This window comes from Chelmon rostratus, chromosome 11 (genome assembly GCF_017976325.1).
Source record: "Chelmon rostratus isolate fCheRos1 chromosome 11, fCheRos1.pri, whole genome shotgun sequence".
Lineage (NCBI taxonomy): Eukaryota > Metazoa > Chordata > Actinopteri > Chaetodontiformes > Chaetodontidae > Chelmon > Chelmon rostratus.
Window position 1 is genome coordinate 1,922,170 of NC_055668.1, and position 26,554 is coordinate 1,948,723.

Genomic DNA, 26,554 nt, shown 5'->3' on the forward strand with positions numbered 1-26,554 from the left:
TCAGGTAAAGATATTATAACATTATGTATAGGGGCTAAAATATGATATGATAGGCTGCCTGATGCAATGTTCTCCCAGTGCTGCCTTACCACTGCCAGCGTAACCACGATCACATATGTTAGCCTTTCTTCAGTTTTAAGGCCTCTGTCTCAAATGGCTCAAATGCTTTTAGCTCAAATGCAAAGCCGAGCTGTGAGTGTTGCTAGTAGCAGAGGTTGACATTCAGAGATGATGTAGATTCATGCAGTCACTGTAAGTGACATGAACTTTTCTTTATGCAGTCCTGCTTTTCTTTGACAGAGCTGTTGTGCCACTTGGGAAATTATGTAGTTCACTGCATGAGTTTTCAGTCATTTCCCAATCATGACAAGACATCAAATAAGGCAATTGAATTGTCAGCACCTGTAAAGGCAATGGCAACATGTTGAAAGTTTTACTTGGTTGATGTTTGGAATCCCACCTAATTCTTACAAATAAAACTGTCTTAAAAAATTATCATCTCAGAAATATGCATAATTTTTGGTGTGCTAGCACTTAATGTAGCATATATATTGACAGTGATGGGAGAGCACCGCTTGACAATTTGGGTATGGGTCAGGGGTCAGGGGTTGGAGGGCATACATGAAGGTTTGCAGGGAAGAGGTACTGTTAAGTAGGAGTAGGAGAAGTAAAGAGGATGCATAAAAGGAGGAAGATTAACCCAGGACAACATTAGAATGCAGGAGGAAGAGGAGGAGCAGGAGGCCAAGGTTTGTGAGAGGGAGAGAGGGCAACCCCGGCAATAAAAAGAGCCACGGGCCACAGAGCAAGGTGGAGGAAGGTAAAAGGGGATAGGAAGACCTGCGGAAACAAAGGAAGACAGGACAAAGAGTAAAAAACACCAACACTATCCCATAGCTTTGTCTTTAACACGTTCAACTGGACTGTGACATATGTCTGTTTATCAGAGCCATATTTGTTCCTGGCTGTAAATTGAAAATATTGCCTAATTTGAGGCCAGTTGAATGTGTTCTGAGAGAGCTTATGAAATGTGAAAACTGAAAAAGATGGGAGTGAAAATATTAAAAGAGTCACAGGTTAATGGGAAGGAAACAGAAACATTCTCTTAGAGGAAGGGTATGTTGACATTACGTTAGTTACGTACAGTAACTCTACGAGTATAGGTATAAACCCATAAGAGCTGTCGCTGTTGGCTTTATCCCACCCTGTATACACAGTCATGAAGATTTTCTTTCTCACCACTGTACACTGTACAGTGCCCTCTCTCTGGCTTTCACGTACAGTATATAAAACCGTCCTCCAAGTATTTTCTTCAGCTAATGCCAGTGAAGCAGACCGAAGTCTTAAAGAACACACGTAGATAGAATCTGGAGTTATAGTACATAACTAACGTTCTATTTGGTGTAGCGGCAGAATTGACAATTCATCATCTGCTATCTAGCACATTTTAAACTGAATTAGTTATTATTCATTTCTGTTGCCATCATGATGCCCCTCAGATCTTCCACCTCCCATATCATGTCCCTCAAGTCCTGGAAAAGTCGTCAACGTGAGGTCTCTAAACGGGGAGACAGGAGATTTAAGAGGAGGGCTTGAAATGGAAGGAGCTGAGGCATCTGACTCATGCCTGCCATCTGGGTCCCTTTCCAGGATGTCTGGGAGGTCACCACTGAATATTAGCTGTCTTGGTCTGTCCCATCCTCTGGAGGGACCCTGCTACCCTCCATTCGGAGCACCACGAAGGTGTTCAATCCCCTCTGGAACGCCTCCACAGACAGGGATCTACAGTACTGACAGGCAGCCTGTGGAGTCAGCGCTAGCTCGGCATGGTTAACACCAAGGCAAGCCTCACAGCTGGGGAGAAGATCTGCCGACATGGTGCACTGATCGATTAAGAGTGGCTGAACTTCGTCTTCACTTGTTGACTGCTTGACACTGAAGAAGATATGGGAGCAGAGCTCAGGTCCTGATGGTGTTATATACTCTAAATGAGGACCTGAGAGAGGCAACTGTACAGTGTACAGTGGAAGGAAAATGTTCATGACTGAGAATACATGCAGAGATAAACCCAACAGTGACTGGTCTTGAAAGGCAAAACATATTCAAAAGAGAACAACAGATTCTTTGATATACTGGAACCTGGAGATGTAATACATTTTTCCCAGTATCATTTTGCAGGGCTGTTTTGACAGTAAATGCAAATTAAAGGAACTGTTCAATATTTTTTGGAAATAGTTTGCTTTGTTTCCAAGAGTAGATGTTGGATATCAGCCAATATTTGTGTGTAAAGTACAGTCACTGTGGTTAGCTTATCTTAACATAAAGACTAGAAGCAAGGCAGAACAGCTTGCATGGCTCTGTTTGAGATTAAAAACTGAACAGTTTATCCATCCATTCAGTACTTTTATGTAGCACCTCTGAATAAAGCACAGGTTGGCAGATACAGTATGGTCAGTGAGCAAAGATTTTGGTGTCTGAACAGGCTCAATGGTACCAAACCTGACAACAGCACTCAGTGATGACAAAACGTTGTACTGAAAGTTGTTCACAAAGATACAGTTGCAGCGTGTAACCCCCCCTACAAACTGGAGTTTGTACATTCTGTTTGTGTGTGGATTAAACAAACAAGACACAATGTGTTAATTACTTAGCTTTAGACTTTGGACAGAGCCAGGCAAGCTGCTTCCCCCACTTCAATCTTTATGTTAAGCAAGGCTAAACACATTCTGACTCCAACTTACCTGCAATATCTGATTTTTTGGCCAATATAGGCGTACCTTTTAAGTTGATATGGTGAATGTGTTGGCAGTGTCCTATTTATAAATCCTACAGATACAACACAACATTGGCTTTCCATCTGGGGTTCTGGTTCTGGTCATCTGATGAATGTCCAGTATTCACTCCTGTTTTAGCTCTGTTTTCTTCTACACAAACAACTAAAAAAGAAAAAAAAGCTGCTAACTGCTCCACTATGTTCACCAGCTAGTCGCTAACTGTGTCTGTCTGCCGTTTGGTGCTGGGCAGGTGGAGGAAGTGGGTTTTTTAGATCTTTTTCACTGAAAACAGCTGCCTGCTGCAGCTGGAAACAACGCTACAAGAGAGTTGATACTGAACAAACTAAACAGTAAAGGTATGGGCACAATAGGAATTATGGAGTTGTTGATAATTCTCTGGTGAGCAACACCTTTCATCCACATACTGGTTTGATTTATTTTTTCTTCAGATATTGATTACAGGTATTTAAACACACTTAGGTGACTGATATCCATCTCTCAAATTCAAGTCTAAACTGAATCCACATTATGATGTCACATATAAGACAGTGAAACAGGAGTATGATGCTAACATAGCTGTCTCCAATGTCACTTATCAACATTAACATGTCTTCTCTTTGATAATGAAACATCATATTTGGAGGATTACCAAGACTCATTGATGTATTTTGATCAGTTAACGTCGAATTCTGAAGTGCATCTATGACCCTCAGTTTCAAAACAAAGCCTCTGCAAAACAAATACATTTGCCTCAGACAGACATCTTGATGTGAATATTCAGGATCATTCAGAAAATCAAAGCAAACTATCTGACTCATCTAGCTTTCTATTCATGCATGATATCAAAGAGAGCATCTGATTTATTGATGTTCAGCTCTTTAATTATCATGTCCTCCTTGACAGCATCTTTGAACTCCTGCGTGCTCAGGTGACCTATTATGGCCCCACAAGGCAATTGCAACCGTAATGACAGGGGTTAAATAATGTTGCGGATACAATTACTACCCCGACTTGTTCTTATATAATTTATGAAGATTCAAAAGTGTTGAGTTCAGGTTCTGAATTTAATGAGTATAAGAATAGAAGTGACCTGGTCTGTGTGTTTTCCACATATGAAAACTAATGCTAGCTTAATAACTGGCAAGACATTCTAAGAAGTATCTTACCCGGTTCCCTTTGAATCCTTGTGGTCCTACTAAACCCTGCAAAAAAGAAATGAGGAAATAACATTAATAAATGTGCATATTTGTCTCACTTTGGGAAATATGCTTGTTTGCTGTGTTAGGCCACGTTCCAAGTAATATTAGCACTGTGCACAGGTTAATCCAGGAAGAAAGCTGCACTTGGCCTCGCTTTTGCCACAATGCAACAACATGCATTGGCCTGATCACTTTGTAATGTGACAAAATATTAGTGTTTACCTCATAACTGTTACCGCTGACTGAGGACAGCATGATTGTGTTTTCGGTGTCTGTTATTCGAGCTCCTGGGTGCAAACTTTTTCATTTAACCTTGTGAAACCAACGCTGAGTTTATTGCACATTTACTGCAACATGCTTCATATCTCCAAAACATAAGCAAGCAACGCATCCAGTTTTTATTTTGATTTCATTTCGACATAAAGTTAATTTAAAGACACTGGATTTTGGCCACTCTGCAGCCTGAACTCAGGCTACATCAGTATTAGTATCAGCCTTTCATCATGTATGTCTGTCATACCAAGTCTGGCAAAATGTTGTGCCATTGTTATAAACATGCTGCTGTCAATGAGCTAAACAATGCTACCGGTTGTGATGAATATTTAAAATGGAATTACAGACTTACAGGGATGCCTTGAGGCCCAATTGGTCCTGGTAATCCTGTATCTCCCTTTTCACCCTGTAGTGATGAGACAAAATCCAACGTGTATATTTTCCTCACACTATGTATTTATTTTTGAATTAAAACAGAGAGAAACACACACACAGATACTCACTCTCTCTCCCTTTGGTCCTGCTGGCCCTGGAACACCTGCTGGTCCTATCAGACCCTTTAAAGCAGAAAAGAGAAAATAAATGTTAGCAGATACAAACAGAATGGCACAAGAGAAATATCATTATTAAATGCTTCAAATCAGTAAATCAACAAGCCTTCTGGTGGGCATGAATTGATGTCACACAAGATAGTGTCCAATTGTTTTTCACTAATCTGGGGTGACAGAACAGGATTAGAACAGAGTTCTCCGTCCTGACGCCTTAAGAACCAACACACCAGGCTTGTTGAACTACTGTCCAAACCGTTAAAAAGGAGGGAAAATGAATAAAATGTCAACAGCTGAAGTTCTCTGAGTAGCAGTAGGATCAGAGAGGAAGACCTTGAATCTCAGGCATATCCAGTATGTGCAGCGCTGTGTATAATGCAGCTGTCCAAATGCTCTGTAGGACATGTCAACATGCAGCGCGGGCATCCTGCATGCTCCTTTTGGATAGTTCTTAGCAATAGCAACCTTGCAGCCCACTGCTGATACAAGATCATGAGGCAGAAGACCATTGGGGCAGAAGTGAGGACTGAGGATTTACACTGTTATGATGTCCACTATCAGACAGCTGTCCATTTTAGTTGACCTAGATATTAGTGGGAGATAATGAACATCAATTTGACCATTAGCTTGAAGCAACACTTACAATTACAAACCCAGAGTGATTTGATGTGCTATCAATATGTCGATATATTCTCATAGCACCAAATCGCTTATGTCATAATTTTGAGTGTACAAATTCCAGTTTCACGATGCTCAAACTGTAAACACTAAAATAAAAGCACATTGGTTGCATTGAATTTGAAGGCAAATCAGAGCAAATGTAGCATAATGTACATTTCCACAGCACTAATTCTATTAGCACAACAAGAGTCATGTCATAGTCACACTTAAAATATTCTTAATAATAATAATAATAATAATAATAACAGCAAAGACCCTGTCACCCTTGATCTTCAGCGTTGATGGGAATAGCTAACAGTCTTATCAGAGGACTTCGGGCTATGTGCTGACACCGGAAACACAAATCCAGTTCAATGTCGTCTAAAAAGCCTCTTGAACCATAAAAGTCTGCCATGATGGATTTTCCATCACAATTTTTTTGAAAGAACTTTTACTGTATCAACACCAAAATTGATAAACAATATCGTGGGACTGAATAAAATTCTATTCTAAATTAGAAAAGATGGCTGCCAATATGAGCCAATATAAACCATGGGGGCATAAGGGTTATGTATACTGTGTTTGCCATGAAAGTAGATCCTTCATGCCAGTGCATCCTCAGAACCCAATCCTTAACAGTCCTGTCCTCACAGAGCTACTTTAAGAAGGAAAAGAGACAGGACAAGCATGGGAAGCAGAAAAGCAAGCGGACATGACAAGCAGACATGGCAGACAACAAGCAAGCTGTAGCAGGGGGGTGGAGGAGGAGAAGGAGGAGGAAGAGAAGGGAGAGGGGACCAGAGCAGGACTTGCACCACTCACCACTGGACCCGGTCTGCCGTCTAACCCATGAGCCCCCTGTGTAGCGTTGTACATAGTTAGAGAGCAGAGATGAAGGGGGAGATGGTGGGAGGAAGGTGGGGTGGGGGGTGGGGTTGGGATGGGGAGGTGGGGGGTGAGTGAAGCTGTGACTCAAGTGACTTAAATACATATTCAGATGATGACAAATGACGAGTGATGGAAGTGGCAGAGGTGGAGGTAAGGTGAGTGACAGTAATAGTGAGTAACTTCTTTCATTGGACATGGTGGGTGATGACATCATGGTGTTGCTCATAGTAACGCTCTGTAGTCTGACAGTCACACTGTACCAGCTGCACAGGTGGCAGACTTTCAATCTTATATTGCATCCTTGTTCCTCTAGCTGCTCCCTGTCTCTTAAAGGGGCGAGTTTGGTGTTATTCTGTATATTACCGTCAACAAAGTACATGAAGAGACCAACTCACAGCCACAAGCCCATTGGTTCACTGAAGATGGAAACTTTTAAAAACAGCTAACACATTTTGCTTCAGGTAGCTACTGTAGTTTTTAGCAAACGTTACTCAAACAGGAGAAAATAGTGTATTTGTGTGGTGGTGCTGGATTAATCCACATCTAATGAGGGGCAGCAGGAGGGTCTATGTGGGATTAAGTAAAAAAAAAAAAAAAAGTGTGTAAAATCATGGTAATGAGGGAACATGTCACCCAGTGCAATGGTGTGGCTCATGATGTGTTTTTAATTGGACAGCAATGGAAGTCTACGGCACAGAGGAAAATAGTTACTAGGATCAGTTCACTGCTGGTTTTGGTCTTTTCATGGGATTTGTTGGTAATGAAAAACAAAACAAATATCACCAGATTGTCCTTTAAGTGAAGGATTTGACTTACCTCTAACCTAAGGGTCTGACTGAGACTCATCAAAAAACAATGGCATCAGTCATTTGCTAAAGCCCTTGTATTGACTTATTTTAACAAAAAAAAAAAAAAAAAAATCAACCAATGGTCCACAGTCTTCTAGAGTCTCTTGTCTTTATCAGTCTAAACTAAGCAAACTGCATCCACTGAGCTGACTGTGAGATATGGTCAAAAGCTCTGGAAAAAACAACCCAAACGCTGCTGTCAAATTTGTGTCTGCGTTTCTCATTTTCCTTCCACACTTACTTAAAAAGCACAAAATAAATGTGAAAATACAGAAACACTGCAAGTCATATGAAACACATTGACAGAGCTTTCCAGGGAATACACTAAAAACACTACAAACATTATGAACACACAGGTAATTGTTCATTGTTAGGTTTTTCTTTATGCTCTGTATGTGTTGTCAAACTTGTAAATGTGTTTCATATTTTTTTTCTCTTTTATTCAATTGCAGTATTTGTTTTTTTCTAAATGGTAGCGTTGCACTGTCAAAGATATGAGGACGCTTTTCTTCATTTTTTGTCTATTTCCATGAGCTTTGTTACATTATAATGCTCTGACTTCTCTTGGCCACCGAGTACAAAGAACAGAAATTCAAAGTGATTGGCTGAACATTTACATTTAAGAGTAGAGAAAAAATTATGAGGCTAAACATCATTTGAGTAACATTTTGAATGGAAACACACAGAAGGCAAAATGTTTAGATGTGGAGTGTTATTATTAATGATTTACTTCCTTTGACACACTCCGCCCTCCCATGCAGCATTTTAACATTATGACGACATAAAGGCAACAACATCTGAGACATGAAACATCAGTCAGTAGTAGCCCAAACGAGGGGGTTAGGGTTGTGTAAAATATGGTTTTTAAGGCTGATATGATACTAACATACAAACATTTCTATATTGAAGTAGTAATCAGGGGTGCACATAACTTTTTTTTGTCAAGTATTCAGGTGAGCACCAGGAGGCGTTTGGTGTTCACCCCATACATTGTGTGGTCTTAATAAATGCTGGCTTCCTTTCTGTCTTCCTTTTCAGCGTCCTACATGGTAGATGATGAAGATGCTCCTCTCAGTCACTGCTCGAGCCTCAGATTAACTGTCTCCATCCACAGGTCAACATCTGGCTGAGGGTCAAACGTCTCTGGAGTCATCTTTAACAGGTGAATGTGCATCAGGGCTGAAAGTCGAGTCTGAGACTGGTACTCCTGGTTGGAGTAACAGTCTGGATTGCTTGTATTTACTATTTGGAAGTCATACACAGAAGACTCTGCCAAGTGTTTTCCTGCCTGCTTTAAGTACATCCAGTCTCACAGTGGAGTCTCTGTCAAGTTACAAGGTGGTTTTTGTGATGTCCTCCAATCCTTCACAGAGAAGCCCCCAAAATTCAGTGGACTGCAACTTTGCTTGTAACTCCCCACTGATAGTTAGACTATAGTTAGACTGATCAATGTGCAATGCTGTGCAGGGTGTGCACCTCTGACATTCACTCCTAGCCGCCTCAATAAAGCAAAATCCTCAAAGGAAGACGTAATACGTGAATGTTTAGAAATGTTAGGAGTACAAATATTACACTCAACTTGGTGACCCAATTCAGTTGCTGCCTGGTAGGCAAAGGTTGATGGATATTTGGGTCATATTCCTATAATTTGATAGATTTGATTACACACATATATTCTGCTAATAGTTAGATTACATGCATATGCTTACATTAATGATAGTTGGATCCTGATACGTTGATCTTATTCATATTTTCTGCTGATGGATTGTGTGACTGAATAATCAACAGAAATTCTACTTCTCCTGGTTACGTTTTTCCTTTATTATTCATAGAAGTGATTTAGACGAGGAGTGATTCTTTGTGTGCAAAATATATCTAAGGCCAGTGTGACCTAGAACAGGTGGTTTTGAGATAGAGGCCTGGCATAGGAGACATCTTGGGGCCCTTGACTTAAGATAGAACAGGTTGGCGTCAGGGATAAGGTTGTCTCTCTAGATTTGTCCTTGCAAACAGGTTGCTGCGGTGACGTTGGATTCTCGAAGATGACCAAGCAGAGGAGAGAGAGCGCCTGACGGCAACGAGGAGGAGCCGACGACTGTTTCAGCATTTCCTCATGCTCTGTCTATAAAATACTGGGTCAGGGAGAGGTAGTGTGTCAGACTTCGTGAACTGACCCTACTCTGTTGTGGATCAGGGAAAGGTTAAGTCGAGACCCAGAGCTCTGTAACCTTGCACATTCTTTTGATGTTAGAATAAAACTGAACTAAAACATCTTCTCCTATTGCTTCATTAAAAGAACCCAGAGGACTAGTAAGATTTTTTACAGACGTGTCCTCGACAAGGTGTATTCTGATTGGAACTGGACTTCACATATTTCAGATTTGTCACGCATGCAAACCTGTGTCCCAGTTATGTGCACCCCTGGATATAATCCCCAAAAGTAAGTAAGAAAACTTAAAAGCAGGACAGAAGACAAATGGAAGATAGAAGATGAAGAATTTTGAAACCTGTGAACAGACAGGAAGTCTGGTGTACTTACAGGGAGTCCAAGATGGCCTCTGTCTCCTTTGTCACCCTTCTGACCAGTCGCTCCCTTTTCTCCTCTGATGCCGATGCCTGGTTCTCCCTGAGAGACAGTCAAATAAAATCCCATCCTTATGCTTACATGAATAGAATGGCTATAAATACGACAGCATATAAATGGAGGCAGATTCAGTAAATGTGGTGGACTTCATGGAAATGATATCTCACCTTAGGCCCTGAAGGTCCCTGGGATCCCTGGAAGACACAAAAGCAGTGGTTGACTGAAATAGCAGAAATTCAAGTTTGGCATGTTTGAGCCACCTCTGTTAGTGGGGCTTCAGTTAATGAATGATTAATTATTTATTTTATTATTATTTTCACACTTTTGTAAAATGGTATAAATACTAATAACAAAGAATGCAGAATTTTCTGACTGGACGGCTAACTAGCAAGCTACCCCCACCGGACCTTATGCAGCTTCATGACCCACAAAACTTTGGAGCACTTTCTCGATTTTAGTTAATTTAGATAGCATATTTTACTCACTGCTGGGCCAACTGGTCCTGGAGGTCCTTGGGGCCCTGGAGGACCATAGATCTAAACACACAAACACAAACACAGGCAACAGATTTCAATTCAGAAAACACTGCTCATGAAACATGTTGTGCTCGAATTGACCATGAAGTGTTCTAATCAGACTGGTGGGTCGATGACTACCCCTTACCATTTCTGACCTTCCTCCCTCTCCAGGTTCCCCTTTATGACCCTGTGAAAATAGGTGGAAAAGACACAAAAGCACACAGAGTTGACGATATCGTGTTCCTTTGTCACAAAAATTATGGAGTGAATGAAAGATGAAGCAACACAACACTTTCACACAGCATTTGGGGTGAATACAAAATGTATTCCACTGTTCCCCCTTTGCCAGGTCAGACACTGCATCCAGAAAGATGCAGCCTGAGGGGCACCATTGCGTACCATTGTACCAGGTAATCCAATAGGGCCAGGGGCCCCTGTAGCCCCCTTTTCACCCGTAGGGCCATCTAAACCCTACAGAACAAGGAAGGGGAGATGGACATCACAACAATGGCAGAGCATTTCAATTCAGGGACTAAAAACTTGATTATTTTAATGTTAAAATCAAAGCATTAAAGACAAATAAAAAAACTTTTGTGTTTATCCAATCTTAGTATTCATAAGCAAGACTTTAGATGGATAAGCACCAGGAGCATATACCTCTGTCAACTGGTTGCTTGTTTTTGTATTTGTATTTAAAAAATTGTTCAATTTTGCCTTTTGTATCAGCAATGTGATGCCTTCTTTTTTACCTGCACTGTATGGTTTTCCATACTTTGATGTGTTTTCAAGGGCCAGTCCCAATGTTCCCATCATACCCTCGCACGGTGCTGATTTAGCCTATTTTGTGTTTTCCTTGTGTGGATAGCTAAAGTGTTGATGTCAGTTAACTGCTATTTCTAAGGCTAACTGTAAAAGTGGAGAGGACTCAGCCAACAGCATCCAGACACCAAATCTGACCCAGCCTCCACCCTTCACAGCCCTTTGTATGGGGGCTGGGCTAATCAAGCTCTGTCACTGAGGACTTGTTCTATTGAAACATAATGTTTGGGATTGTTCCATCCTTAGTGCAAAAAAGTAAATAAATACATTTACTCAAGTATTGTACTTAGGTTAAAAAAAAAAAAATTGGGGTACTTCACTTTAGTGTTTAGTGTTTTGCTGTATTTTGAAGATCTAATCCACTCATTTTGCAATATTTCAAATATTGTAAATTTTACCTCCATTACATTAATCAGATAGTTTAGTTATATGTGAGGGTGATATTCTCATCCATAACATGAACGAGGTGTACAAAGGGGATGCAATCTGTATTAAAATCCCTTTAAAAGATGAACATGTCAGTAAGAACAATCCAGTGTTATACTCATAAAATATCACTCTAAAAGAGGCTGATGTGCATAATGAGTAATCCTGCTTGTGATACTTAATGTACATTTTGATGTATGTTTCGTATAGGAAACTTTTAGTTGCAATGGGGGATTTCTTTCTCGTTGCATTGGTATGTTTATCTAAGTAAAGGATTTGATTAGTTCTTCCATCACTGAACATCAACAGCAAGTACCCTTACTTCCATAAAACTTGACAACATGTTCATATTGTCTGCAAACATTACAAATGAAGCAACTCCATGATGAGACCATATGGCAACAGTCCTAAAAGACATTTCTTTGAATAGAAAATTGAGAATTTAACTGATGATTAATTTTATAAACCACATGGTGCAAGCAGACAACATACTGTACAGTACAAAGGCATTCACTGACTGTCTCTTGTGTTTTGTCTGTTTTCATTTCAAATACAAAAACAAATGAAATTAAGAAGACCGAGCACACTTATAAAGCCCCACTGTAGCAGCCATTTTTGAACAGCCAAATATCAGTTTCTTAGTTGTACCGAGATGCTGTAGTCAGGGACGCAATGCTGCCCATCCTATGCCAAAATCAAGCAAACAAAAAATAAAACAAGATGTATATGCAAGAGCAAAGCAAATGCGTCCCTTTCAGCTGTCAAACATCCAGATGTACAGGACTGACAGCAGTTCCTGCTGGCTCTTCAAGTAACATCAGGCTACAAATAGCATAGCCCTTTATATGGGGGCATATGCCGCAGTGAATTAAAAGTTAAACTCAGTGTCATTCCTGGGGTCTCTTCCAAGCTAGTGAGTCTCTAATTAGATAATAAGAGGGCAGCTGGAAAAACCAAGGCGGTCCCTCTGGATAATGACAGATGTGAGACTCTGGCTTTGGTCAGGGAACTCCAGCCAGTGATGTGATGTGGTGTGATGTGGTGTGTGCTTAACGCAGTCACTCACAGGTGATCCTGATGGACCCATGTCTCCCTTGTCTCCCTTGGGTCCAGGGAAGCCCATAACACCACCCTCTCCCCTGGGGCCTTCAGGACCGGCTGGGCCTGCAGGACCAGGCTCCCCAGGCTTCCCTCTGGGTCCCTGAAAACACATGGGGTCTTAATTGTACCTGAAGGAAGCTATGTCGAGACAGAAATATTTTTACATCAAATCTAAGTTAGGGAGCGTCAGTCATCACTCCTATATGTTTGTCACCGTAGTCTATCACATTAAACATTCATGCCTGGCTGGTATAATGTAGTACTAATAACTGAGAATTACCTTCTCTCCATCCAGTCCTGGAGCACCTGGTAGACCCACTTCACCCTGAGGACACAGCAAAGCTGGATTACCAATTTAGCAACGCAGGCCCTCAGCAGTCCACATCTGACTGTGTGTTGCTTAATTTTAAGGAATGTGAAAAATTGCAAATTTGTATCAACTGTCATTCTAAAATGTCTCCTACCTTGGCACCAGGGAGACCAGGGGACCCAGGAGGTCCAGGTAATCCAGGGGGGCCCTAGGAGGAGAAGAGATCACGTCATTTAATGGAACTTTAGCTTAGATAAAAAGTACTGTGTTTGCACATGCTGTGATAAATCATAGAAAGTACCTACCATCAGGGGTATGTTGCGAATATCCTGTGGAGGCATGTTAAAGGTTAACAAAACTCTGTATTTCATTCTTTAGTTTTTCTACATAGAAGAAAAATAGTACTCAATGAGACTGACATACATTTTCATTGTTGTGGATTTCAGCCTTTCCTGGCTCTCCAGTTGGGCCTGGTGGACCCTATAAGGTGAAATGACCATTTGTAAAATTCACCATGAACATAAGGATTATAAATTGGGCAATTTGTGTACTGTATGTCAATATTTGAAACTATTTCCGATAAATGTGCCAGCCATGACTTACTCTTGGGCCAGATGGACCTTCAGGGCCTGCTTCCCCCTAAAGATTAAGATGAAATGAATGCATTACATTCTCCATAAATATTCTTAAGTTGTGTTAGTATTTGGAAAGTAGTCTTCTCATTTAAATGTTCTTTAATTCCTTTCATAATGTTGTCTTTTCTTACCTTGTCTCCTTGATCGCCTTTGTCACCCTGTAAGAGGGACAGCATACAGTGACTTCCATGGGCTTTTGTTGAAATAGTAATAATCTTGATGGAGGCATTACTGTACATGTATGTATGTGCTGGTATCTATCCACTAATCAAATTGTTTAATCCTCCTTACCTTGGGGCCAATCATGCCTGGCAGTCCTGGTGAACCTGGTTCTCCTTTAATTCCCTGGGCTGTAATGCTGGGCTCTCCCTTCTCACCCTGCATACAGAAAAAAATGTTAGCTATACAACTCTTTAGCATTAACCAGTGAAGAGCAATACCAAAGATGATTTGACTAATAAATATATATTTTTAATGTTCAGTATCACACTGTTAATCATCTCCTGAATACTGATGTCTCAATGTTGTCGGTCAGTGAGATTTTGGTGTCAGTTCCTTGAATGAATCTTTAAATCAGGTATTTACTGACAACAATTGCTGAATAATCCAGTGAATGGATAAAATATGCAAAGAAAGCAACAGATCAATAGATCTTTCAATTCAACAGATGGCCAGTAGGAGCTTCATATATTTGCATACTAAGTAATGTCTATAATAATCAATTCTAATTCACATGTTTTTTGACAGGTTGCACCATGGAATTTAGCAAAATGATTCACCTGAAATGCAGATTGTTACTTTATTTGACAGAAAGAAAAACACACCAGCAGGCATTATTTGACGAGAGCATTCAAGTTCATCAATAGTCTGATTCAAGAAATGCTGATTCATTGTCCACTTCCTAGCTTTTTCTGCAGTTTTCATCTGGATCTCATGGTGTTCATCAATGAATTAAGTTTGCTCAGTTAATATGGAGATAGCTCAGTGGTCTCACATGTGATGTCCTGATCATGTCATCACCAATGTCACACAACACCCCAACCTTCCTTTCTGGGGGTTTTCTGTCTGTGGGTTGTACTAGCACAGATCTTCAGGTCTGGAATGGTTTGTGGTGTTGACTACTTTTGACTGAAATACTCTGGCTAGCTCTTGTGATAGTCCAGCTATTTAAGGGGGACCACTCGGATGCCTCACGTGGTCCCCATTGAGTTGGCAGTGTCTGTCCTGGTCTTGAGTCATGGTGGGGTTCTCATCATCCATCCCTTGTACTGTTTGGCCTGGAGTGTTCACCTGATCTGCTGTACCTCCTATTCTCTATCCTCCTCCTCCTCCTCCTCACTGATAAGAAGTTTGCTCTGTGTAGAAGGGTCCTCACCATGGACAATGATGGTATCTTGGCATCTCCCTTACAACTGAACTCAATCCACTGATGGAGACTGTGAGGTGTAGTTGTAGTTAGTAAGCTAGTAAGTGCACTTGAGTTAAGACTATTTTGTCACATAGCATTTCTGTACATTCCCACAGACCACACAGATGGTTTCGTACAATCCATTCTTTGATTAAGAATGAATTAAAGAATGCATGTATGTGTTACAAAAGACCGACAAATGGTTTAATTAAGTTTGTAAAGTTCAACAATAAAACGTTAGCCAGGTCAATTCTGAACAAATCATTAAGGCTAGCTAATTATACCATCCATTATAAGACTACAGCACGCCAGCAGACACTAAGTGAAGCACAGCTAACAGCACAGGAATGTAAAACACAACAAACTCAGACTTCATTGCAGCTTTGGCCAGTCACAGACACAGAACAATGACGTATCTGACTTTACAGATGTCCAGTCACTATAGAATAAGATGGCGGACAGAAGCACAACCAGACAGTTAGGATGCTCATTCCAGGCCTACCCTGTAGCCCCTCTTGCCAGGGATGCCAGGGGTACCAGGGATGCCAGCCTGGCCCTTTACAGGGGAAGACAGACATTTATGACCGGCTGATTTGATTATATGTAATAACTGCTACACACACTGATCAGAAAGTGACTTTACCTTTAACCCAGGAGTGCCAGGGAAACCTGGTTCTCCCTACAATGGCCAAGATGGCATACAGGTCAAAGATGGTAGACAAGGAAGAAAAGGAAGACAGTTGATGTACATTTTCTTCAAGATATTGAAACATATATGCAGACACAGCAAGAAAGAAAATATTCATGCATGGATAGATTACTGAATGAACATTTGAAGGAAGGGGCCAAAGGGGTCACTGGGACCCCTGTATCAAGACCCACTTGTATGAAGTGACAATTAATAGTTGTTGTTAGAAAGTCAAATGACTAAAACAGATGCAAACTACAGCTACAAAGAGAAAGAAAACAACTACAAAGAGACACAGAACAACTACAAAGAGATACAAAATTACTACAAATGACACATCTGAATTGTTTTTGTGTGTGTGAGAGTACTGGTTGACCTAACTGCAATGTGCAAAATCACAAACCGACCACAAAACGTCTCTCTTTATGTCTGGGTATCATTTTGTGTGTCTTTCAATTTGGGTACATTTTTTAAATATAGGAAATTCAAAATTCATTCATGTAAAAGTATACAGTGAAGTTAAAAACTGTGACTGATTAGAATCTGTCAAGTGCCAACCATAGCATGTTGAATCCTCTGAAATTGGCTGTTAAAAATAGAAAGGAAAACATGTTTGAGTCGTTTGGTTGATCTGTGTCGTCGCCCCTCTTTTCAGATTAATGAATAGATGGTTTGAGGATGATGTACAGTCACAGCTGTGACCACACAAACACATAGCTGGTTGGTAGAGGGAGTTCCTACAGTCCCCAGTTTGCCCCAGTTTGATCAGAATGCTGTCAGCTGTGTGTGTGATGATGCTTTTTTATATATTTCTCAAAGGTACAGACAGAAGATATTAAGATTCCATGGGTTATCACAGACTCTGAAATGTTCTGTATAGGATCATGCAAAAGGAAAACAGATGATACATGAATAATTTCAACAAGCTCCTTTAAATGAACACTGAAGGACTCTGAAAGATAAAACAGTAAATGTTTCGTGTGCTTCAGTTCAGTTCTTTTGCCTAACCCTCATTCTTGTCTTGCTGGTATTCCAATTCCAGTGCTAGGAAGTTCAAACCTTTTGCTGCCTTGGTACTATAATACCCCACATTTATCAAACATTTGAGTTTAGGGGCTTTTCGAGTTGCAGATTAAGTGTTTTGCGACTTTTAGGCAACTACACAGCTGGACAACACTGTCCATGTGAAATTCCAGCAGCTAGTTTGGTAATAAATAGAAGCTAAAATGTGAGCACTTTTGTCTGTGTCGAGGCTGTGGAGCAAAATGCACCAGAAATCATTAATTGCTATATGAATTATACACATTATGATACAGCTTTGACCTGCTTAACCCATGATTACTGTGCAGTAAATGGCTGTTTGTTGTCAGAGTGCACACAGTATTACATTTATGTATGCTTAATTGCTGAATACAAAGTAAACCAGCACATATCAACGAGTACATTTATCATTAAATCTGAACAGCAGGCTACAGTCATTAAATGGTATGTCAGCAAAAAAAAAGTCATTTATCCACTAACTAACAAAGTATTATTCTTTGTTATTTGAAGATCTTAGATCAGCCTGGACTGTGATGTACACTATGTATTTATTGTGTAATGAAACACACAGTTCACCAACCCCCACCCTGTCTACACCTTTACATAACTTCACATAAACTACTATGTACTGTACTGCTACTAGTCATTCTGGAGAAAGATTGTTGATATCTGCTGAATTTGAGATTCTGCGAATATCTCCTGATAGTCTGCTTCCTGTTTGTTCTGTGTGTGTGCTGAGCCCTGGCTCTGTAAATGGGAAACTTTCAAAGTGGCTCAGACGTAGCCACACAACACCATTCCAGCAAATCAGCTCATTCACAGGACTAGGGCGAGGGGAGGGAAGATGGGGGAGCAAGAGGGATGGTAAATCTGAAATGCTAACGTGTAATCGCATTGTGACAAAGGAGAGATGGACTATGATGGATGGATTATCTTTCCCCAGAACGACTCACCCAACCTTTAACAAACTTTTCTTATGGCACCCAGCAGCCATTGAGACAATACAACAAGCATTCATTGTCTGATACTATGAGAACTGTATCCTGAGAAACTCAAGGTCTTTTCAAAGGACACATATTCAGAATAGGGTATCATTAGGGCCGTTCTTTTCACACTCATGTCATGTCTCACATCAAGACAGAGTGTCTGCTTGCATCAATGCTATGCATTGCTGGACCTCCATCATCCCTCAGGAAGACCTGGGTGGTGATGGCTCTAAACGCACAGAGGGGATCAGCCAACTGCCCCTAATAGGAAACAGCATTTCCCTTTGGTCTATGACTGCTCTGACTGAAGATTAACATGTGACATCCAGTGGGCGTAGGCCCACATGGATCTGTCACACTGGCATGCCATGCCCTTTTTTATCAATATGCTAATCTCTTTATTGAAGCCGTGCAGCCACAGGCTTTCCACTTCAGAAGAAACGCTCAAAGAGGGATGAGTTTTTAAGTCACCCTCACACTGAAAAGTACTGTAATCATCTCCCAGTGATGGGCAGGAGCACTTGTTTTCATTCTGTTTGTGCTGTAGCCAAGTCATCTTGTCACACTCTATTTCAGAGGAAGGACATGGAGAAGCAACCCCTCACTGCCAGGGTTTTCGTATTAACTTACAAGTACAAGTACAGTTTCCATGAGTACACCACACAGTAAAACAGTATGATGGGTAACAGATGGACAGAATTAGACTTACACCCATACAAAGCCCTTTAAAAAAAAAAAAAAAAAAAAGACCACGGAGAAGTTCTCCATCAGTCAGCCAGTGTCACTGACACCAAATGAGGTATTTCACTGAAAATACTGATTGTCCAATATATCAATATTAAACAGGCTCTTGTTGGGAAGCACCTTTGCCTAAATGGTAAAGGTTTGTTAAATATAATGTAATCAGGTCTCGTACAGGCAAACATGTGTTTCAGTGAACGGCTCCATTGTCTATAAGTTGAGAAGCATTACTCATTAGTCAGTACCATCAGTTTCAGTTGAATGTTTCGATTGAAACAACACATGATGTTGGAGTTTTCCCCGGTGGACGAGAGGGTTGCAGCCCTACGACTTCAGGTTGGGGACAGGTGCCTCACCATTGTTTCGGCCTACGGGCCGAAAAACAGTGTAGAGTACCCACCCTTCTTGGAGTCTGTGGGAGGGGTGCTGGAAAGTGCTACGACTGGGGACTCTGTCGTTCTACTGGGGGACTTCAACGCTCACGTGGGCAGCAACAGTGTAACCTGGAGGAGAGTGATTGGGAGGAACGGCCTCCCCAATCTGAACCCGAGCGGTGTTCTGTTATTGGACTTCTGTGCTAGTCACAGTTTGTCCATAACGAACACCATGTTCAAGCATAAGAGTGTCCATCAGTGCACGTGGCACCAGGACACTCTAGGCCGAAGGTCAATGATCGACTTCATGGTCGTGTCATCTGACCTTTGGCCGTATGTCTTGGACACTTGGGTGAAGAGAGGGGCTGAGCTGTCAACTGTTGTTGACATGTTCTCCACCTCCATTGTTGACGTAGCTGTTCGGAGCTGTGGCCGTAAGGTCTCTGGTGCCTGTCGTGGCGGCAATCCCCAAACCTGGTGGTGGACACCGGAAGTAAGGGATGCCGTCAAGCTGAAGAAGGAGTCCTATTGAGCGTGGTTGGTTTGTGGGACTCCTGAGGCAGCTGACGGGTACCGGCAGGCCAAGCGTGCTGCGGCACGGGCAGTTGTTGAAGCAAAAACTCGGGTATGGGAAAAGTTTGGTGAGGCCATGGAAGAGGATTATCGGTCGGCCACAAAGATATTCTGGCAAACCTTCCGACGCCTCAGAAGGGGGAAGCAGTACCCTGCCAACACTGTTTACAGTGGAGGTGGGGAGCTGTTGTCGGGTGGTGGAAAGAGTACTTTGAGGATCTCCTCAATCCCATTGCCATGCCTTCCGTAGAGGAAGCAGGGGCTGGGGACCCAGAGGTTGGCTCATCCATCACTCAGGCTGAGGTCACCGAGGTAATTCGGAAGCTCCTCGGTGGCAAGGCACCGGGGGTGGATGTCTTGGTTGACATCTTCCATCCTTTGCAACATCGCGTGGCAGTTGGGGACAGTACCCCTGGACTGGCAGACCGGGGTGGTGGTCCCTCTATTCAAAAAGGGGGACTCCAACTACAGGGGGATAACACTTCTCAGCCTCCCTGGTAAAGTCTATTCCAGGGTACTGGACAGGAGAATTCGGCCGATAGTCGAACCTCGGATTCAGGAGGAACAACGCGGTTTTCGTCCTGGTCGTGGAACACTGGACCAGCTCTACACCCTCCGCAGGGTGCTCGAGGGTTCGTGGGAGTTTGCCCAACCAGTCCACGTGTGTTTTGTGGACTTGGAGAAGGCATTCGACCGTATCTCTCGTGGCATTCTGTGGGAGGTGCTTCAGGAGTATGGAGTCCAGGGCCCTTTGCTACGGGCCGTCCGGTCTCTGTATGACCGGAGCAGGAGCTTGATTCGCATTGCCGGCAGTAAGTCAGACTTGTTCCCAGTGCATGTTGGACTCCGACAGGGCTGCCCTTTGTCACCAGTTCTGTTCATTATTTTTATGGACAGAATTTCTAGGCGCAGCCAAGGGCCAGAGGGAGTCTGGTTTGGGGACCACAGGATCTCATCTCTGCTTTTTGCGGATGATGTTGTCCTGTTGGCTTCTTCGAACTAGGACCTCCAGCGTGAGTTGGGGCGGTTTGCAGCCGAATGCGAAGCGGCTGGGATGAGAATCAGCACCTCCAAGTCCGAGGCCATGGTTCTCGACCGGAAAAGGGTGGCTTGTCCCCTCTGGGTTGTAAGAGAGCTCCTGCCTCAAGTGGAGGAGTTCAAGTATCTTGGGGTCTTGTTCACGAGTGAGGGAAGGATGGAGCGTGAGATTGACAGGCGGATCGGTGCGGCGGCAGCAGTAATGCGGTCGTTGTACCGGTCCGTCGTGGTGAAGAAGGAGCTGAGCCGAAAGGCAAAGCTCTCTATTTACCGGTCAATCTACGTTCCTACCCTCACCTATGGTCATGAACTGTGGGTCATGACCGAAAGAACGAGATCTTGGATACAAGCGGCTGAAATGAGTTTCCTCCGCAGGTTGGCGGGGCGCTCCCATAGAGATAGGGTGAGGAGCTCTGTCACTCGGGAGGAGCTCAGAGTAGAGCCGCTGCTCCTCCACGTCGAGAGGAGCCAGCTGAGGTGGCTCGGGCATCTTCACCGGATGCCCCCTGGACGCCTTCCTGGCAGGGTGTTCCGGGCATGCCCCACCGGGAAGAGGCCCCGGGGAAGAACCAGGACACGCTGGAGGGACTATGTCGCTGGGATGGCCTGGGAAGGCCTCGGAGCTGGAGGAAGTGTCTGGGGGAGGGAAGTCTGGGCTTCCCTGCTTAGAATGCTGCCCCCACGACCCGGCCCAGGATAAGCGGAAGTGGATGGATGGATGGATGATGTAGAGTCAGGCGTAAAAGGTGGGATTCCTGTACAAATAACCCACGATAGGAGGCAAAAATGCGAAGCTGTGTGGCTACTCGATAATACCTTGGATGTCACAGAGAGTTGGTTGGTTCAGAATTTTAAGTTGTCCTCAATGTGTTCCCATCGTACTCCATCACCAACTTCTACACCCACCTGCACACTTACTCCCAGTTCCTGCATCAGATCCTCCTGTCACCGTTCTTTGTGCTGCATTACTGCCATTCCAGCCACTCCTGCCTTTATCTGCTGCTGTACTTGCCTGCCTGCATCCTGTTTCTAATGGTAGTTGGTATATTGTGTAAGATTAATAAATCCAACTCAACCTTATTATTGATTAGAGCTGATTTCTGACTAGTGCAGCAGATTCAGATTTCTCAAACAAGGCTTTATTTTTCTATAATGAGCTCACACACTACAGTTAAAATGGACATTGATCCATTCAAGGAGAGAAATCAGTGTTGTTCATGTTTTTCTTTTCCCTCTGCTTTTGAATGGCAAAGGCAGCACGGCTGCATATAGATTGTGTGGTTGCTGTGAAGAATAATAGAATGAGGTGGGTGATTGGAGAGCTTAATTGCTGTCTTCCCCTTTACTCCTGATATTTCCTCCAGCTGGGTAGCTCATTGTTCCTCATTTGTAGTGAAAGGAAAAAGGCAGAGATTCCTTTTCATTCAGTCAAAGAAGTGCGACTGTTGGCACACACTCATGCTTTACCAAGTCCACTCTCTCTATTGTGGTCTGTTGCTGCTCTCAGGTCCCACAGGGATGTAAAATAAAAGCTGCTTTCAAAGACAGAACTTCTTCTATCAGTCTACAGCAGAGTAGTAGAGGATTTCAGCACAATGACAGATGGGACAAGGTGCTGAGGTGGTAGTTGTGTCTGTTTCCTTCATGGCTAGACATGAACCTGTCGCCTGCTGAGAGCTTTGGAACTGAAGAGGTTGAGTCAAGAGAAGTCATCGTTTGTGGGCAGCACCATGCAGATATTAATGGTCATTGTGTGTGCCACAAAACATCTACCTGGTCCATTTATTTCACTCTGGCAATGGCACCAGAAGCCATCCCCTTGGATGATGGAAGCCTCAACTCCTTAGGTGACCTAACATATTAGGATATTTTGGAGTATCAGCCTGCAAAAGCACTTTCTCTTTATTATTAAAATATAAAAGTCTTTCCAGATGGCTCTGTCCTTTGGATACCAGCGAAAATGCACTTTCCTTGAAGTTTTCCGCTTTTTACTTTTTCTTCCTCTTTCCGCCATCTGTCCATTTGTGAGGCTTAATGGAGAAAACACACACACACACACACACACACACACACACACACTCACACACACACACAGCTGCGACTGCTACTGCCGTGCTACTGTGGCCAAAGGAGACCGGCTGTACTTAGAAATTAGAGAAATAAGTTCACTATTTGATTTTGAGATTGAGTTGTTGACAGGCAAGTCTTACTCAAGAAATTAAGCCTAGTTCCAGACCTTGAATCACTGCAAACATCTCAACATTGTTCAGTCAGATAGCTCTGGTGTTCATTGATTGATTGACGGCCGTTGTCCCCTGTTGGAAGTCAACCAATCAGAACTTTGAAGTCAAGATTAAGAATGGGGTTGCCGTCTTCCTATATAGCTAGCTTGTTATCTGGCTACAGAGACTGATGCAGATGTACAGGTTGTAAGTCCACTACAGAAATAACAGTTCTTAAACTGACATATTCATTTGATCAACATGAAAAGCACTGAGTTAACTGCTCCCAGTAAGTGCTAACTTGTACACTGAATGAGGTCTGCAGGATAAACACATCAGTCACTACTAATTAGTTAGGGCAAAACAAACTAACCCAAAATGTACACTAACTGGACTTAAATTTGAAGACACACTCCACAACTTTTTATAATGCCTGTAAATGTCCAACAGATCAGATTCACATTTCACACCTGAACTGAGAGGAAATTTCAAGGTATGTTAAATCAGCCGAACTTTACTGTGACTCCAATCCAAACACTTTAATCCTGAAAACTGGACTAGAATCTTTACATAAATAGGTGGCAATAGGTGGTGACACCTTTGTACGTGTAGTATTGTACTATGGCTGTTAATTGAATGTGATATGAAATTTTTCACGCATGTATGAGCTGGTCCTAAACTGGGTGCAGTCTGCATAAAACTGAAAAGATGTACTGTACAGATGAATTGAAGGGCCCAGTGGAAGAATTTATACAATAAAAAGGCTAAGAAAAACAGACTGTTGAGGCACTCCATAGTTCAAAACAGCACCACCAAACATCTCACCACTGATATATTTCTATTCTATAAATAGGATCTAAAACAATTTAGAGTTGAACCAAATAGGCCAGATGAACCCTCTTGCCAAAAAATAAAAAGATAAAAAACAAAAAAGTACAAGTGCTCAATGTTAATTCTTGACAGGTAAAGCCTCTGAGATGACGAGAGCTGTGTTACGTGACCATAACATTGATTATATTACATAACCGTATATACTGTAACTCTGTGTCCTCACACATGGATTTCATGAAGGATTTCAGGTTATTAGTGCTCAAAGACAGACAGCAGCTCTTCCAATTAAATACTAACTTTTGAAGTGCCTTTCCACTTCAAGCATCCAGACCCCAGCTGCAACATCTGTAACTGTGCCAAGCATGAATAGACCTAGACATGCCACACACACACACACACACATACACACACAGCTCTGCTGAGGCTCACTCTACCTTCTCTGCCTTCTCTCCTGGGAAACCCCTCTTTCCTTCGTCCCCCTACAGAGTGGATGGAAACATCAGCTCAGAGAAGCAGACAGTAGTAAAGGCAGACACGCCCTTTCCAGGGGAAAATCAAAAGAGGAGCAAAGGCTCAGGGGAAAAAGGGAGTGCTCCTTCTTGAGCTGGACCTGACAGGAGGAGATTCAAATGTTCATGACATCAGGGCTTTCTGTCATGTTGGTCCCCGGACAGACACGGTAAGTGGTTGCCTTGTAAAAAAATTAAACAGTAGCCAGTTGAGAGGTGATTTCTTATCCAGGCTCAGCAAGTGAGGTGACTCGATGTTAACCTCCCTTGATTGACATAGAGACCTGAACTTCTTACTTCTTGGATACAGATCCAGACTGAAAAACCGAGGTTTTGGCTTGTGACAACAGAGTGCACTGTTATCTCCTTTGTTTGACAAAAAGGTTTGTGCCGTTATTTCATTTGCTCACATGAGGCAACTCTGTGCAATGGCACACATGGAGGACTTTTTACCTTCTCATATAAATGTGCAATTACTCTTTCACTGTACTGAGTCACAGAGGCATCAGAAAGAGGTCACTGCTACATAATCCAACACTCTCAAGACACAGACCCCGCTGCCAACATCACTGGTTTTGGATGAGACCTGATTGAATCTCTAGTTGCAGGTAGCCTACAGGTAATAGCTTTTTTCAGGCTTCTGATTGGCCAACATTGCTTTATGGTTAGGGTTTGCATCACATACATGCTGCGGACAGTAATTCAGTGTTGTTTTTGTATTTTTTTGTTTGTTTGTTTTAGAATGAAGGAGGGAAAACCATGTTTTAAAAATATGTGTGTATGTGTGGACTAGGCATAAAACAGAAGAGACGGCTAAATCAGAACAGGGCTGCAGGTTACTAATGATGACAACAATATTTCTGGATGAAATTATTGGTTATTATTATTGGTAGCCTTTTGGTTACATTTTGTGACACTTTTGAAAAATGAAAGATTAAAAAAATTACCTTAATTCCTTGGTCTCCCTTTATTCCCTGTGAATCAAAGACAAATATTGTAAGTGTAAGAACAAATGACAATCACAGCAGTCCACTAGATGGAGCACAAGATCCTCTACAGGCATTATAATTAGCAGTGATGACTATGTCCACGGCCTCACAGAACTGATGTGCAGCAGCAGTTTGTATTTCATCTCAGAAGTTATCGAATCCCTGTGCGGTCTCGTAAAGAAGGAGGCAGATAACAGTGGATGTGAGAGCCTCTCAATGACCTTCAACTCAGTGGCCTGATGGGCCAATGAAGCTCATAGCAGAAAACAGAAACAGGATTCTGGGCTGATTTCAAGGAAAACCAAAGCAAGACAGAGAAGACCAGTCGCAATAATCTGCACAGAGGCTCACAGCACCAACTTTCCTCCAGCGGTGCCAGCCTCAGAAAAGCTGCACAGCCTAACAGGGATATTCTGTTTTCACTGTGACCTTTACAGTCACAGAAAAAACATGGTGGCTTTGACAGAGTCATGTAGATATCTACTGTGGTTTTGCTGTGACAGCAGCAGCCAAACTGTTTGATTGTAACCAGATGACTGAGATGTGTTGGAGTTTGAGAGTGAAAGTTATATGAAGTCTTGGGCATATACGTCTTTATACTTCATGAATGACTAAGTCTTGAAACCCAAAACAGTATGTAGCTTAACATCAAGTCTGAAGGCACGATCTAGCATCACAGCAAAATCTTAAATCTTTTCAGATATTAACAATCTATTGAAATAACTGTAATGTGAAAGGCCACTCTTGTAAATGCAAAGCCACAGAGGATCATTACCAAACTCTGCAGTAGTGAACGAATCACTCTGTACATTATTTTGTGGTTTGGTCGCATAGAGCATGGGTCATGGTGTTGTATTTCAATGTTGTCTTGGTCCCAAGCAAACATTTTAGCATTCTGAGCAGACACAAGACACTTCAGATCACGACTGCCAATTACAGGTCAAAAATAGCATTTGATTTTTCCCCTAGTCGTTGCGTAGGGAATGCTTTGTGACTATGTGGCGTAATACAAAATGTTGTCATAAATGGGACAAAAGTTCAAATGAGCTTTATTAAGTTTTCACAGCTATTTTCTATCAAAACAGCACTGATAAACCCACTGTGCACCAAACAGCAGGCTGACAGAGTTAGAGACTAGCTGGTGAACATAGTGGAGCACCTGGCAGCTAAAGAAACAGCTAGCTAAGAGTGAGGAGAGAGGAGAGTGAATACTGGACTTACATTGATCAGATGGCCAGTAATAAATGCTAATGTTGCTCTGTATGTGCTGGATGTCTTCTAATCATTCATGTAGCATGACTCCAATCGTACTTGTGAGGAAAATTTGAGCTTGGTAAAATAGTTCAAGACACTTTCTGAACATGACCTGCCACAATGGCTTCTTTCAGTCCTCATTTTGATTTCAATCCTCATTCAGTGTGTAGGATTTGGTGGCATCTAGCGGTGAGGTTGCAGATTGCGATGAACTGAATATCCCTCCCCCCACCCTCCCCTACAATGGCTGCAAAAAATGCAAAAAACAAAACTGAAGAGCACTCTGTAGATATACAATCTCTGGATGTGCAAATATA

At 42.3% G+C, this 26,554-nt stretch overlaps 1 protein-coding gene across 8 annotated transcripts in view; it reads right to left on the reverse strand.

Moving 5' to 3' along the window:
• col13a1 (collagen, type XIII, alpha 1) overlaps positions 1 to 26,554 on the reverse strand; it is a 117,790-nt gene that overhangs the window by 7,311 nt on the left and 83,925 nt on the right. For 4 of the 8 annotated variants that reach the window (XM_041947271.1, XM_041947267.1, XM_041947266.1 and 1 more), the window contains 19 exons: positions 24,942 to 24,968; positions 23,920 to 23,964; positions 13,875 to 13,961; positions 13,715 to 13,741; positions 13,552 to 13,587; positions 13,372 to 13,428; positions 13,254 to 13,277; positions 13,103 to 13,156; positions 12,919 to 12,963; positions 12,604 to 12,738; positions 10,692 to 10,763; positions 10,438 to 10,479; positions 10,260 to 10,310; positions 9,942 to 9,968; positions 9,730 to 9,816; positions 6,277 to 6,312; positions 4,750 to 4,803; positions 4,599 to 4,652; positions 3,941 to 3,976 (listed from right to left, as the gene is read on the reverse strand). In XM_041947271.1, coding sequence (XP_041803205.1) covers positions 3,941 to 3,976; positions 4,599 to 4,652; positions 4,750 to 4,803; positions 6,277 to 6,312; positions 9,730 to 9,816; positions 9,942 to 9,968; positions 10,260 to 10,310; positions 10,438 to 10,479; positions 10,692 to 10,763; positions 12,604 to 12,738; positions 12,919 to 12,963; positions 13,103 to 13,156; positions 13,254 to 13,277; positions 13,372 to 13,428; positions 13,552 to 13,587; positions 13,715 to 13,741; positions 13,875 to 13,961; positions 23,920 to 23,964; positions 24,942 to 24,968 — 996 coding nt within the window. The remainder of the gene's footprint in view (positions 1 to 3,940; positions 3,977 to 4,598; positions 4,653 to 4,749; positions 4,804 to 6,276; positions 6,313 to 9,729; positions 9,817 to 9,941; positions 9,969 to 10,259; positions 10,311 to 10,437; positions 10,480 to 10,691; positions 10,764 to 12,603; positions 12,739 to 12,918; positions 12,964 to 13,102; positions 13,157 to 13,253; positions 13,278 to 13,371; positions 13,429 to 13,551; positions 13,588 to 13,714; positions 13,742 to 13,874; positions 13,962 to 23,919; positions 23,965 to 24,941; positions 24,969 to 26,554) is intronic. The other 4 variants (XM_041947269.1, XM_041947270.1, XM_041947268.1 and 1 more) reach the window with 4 other exon arrangements.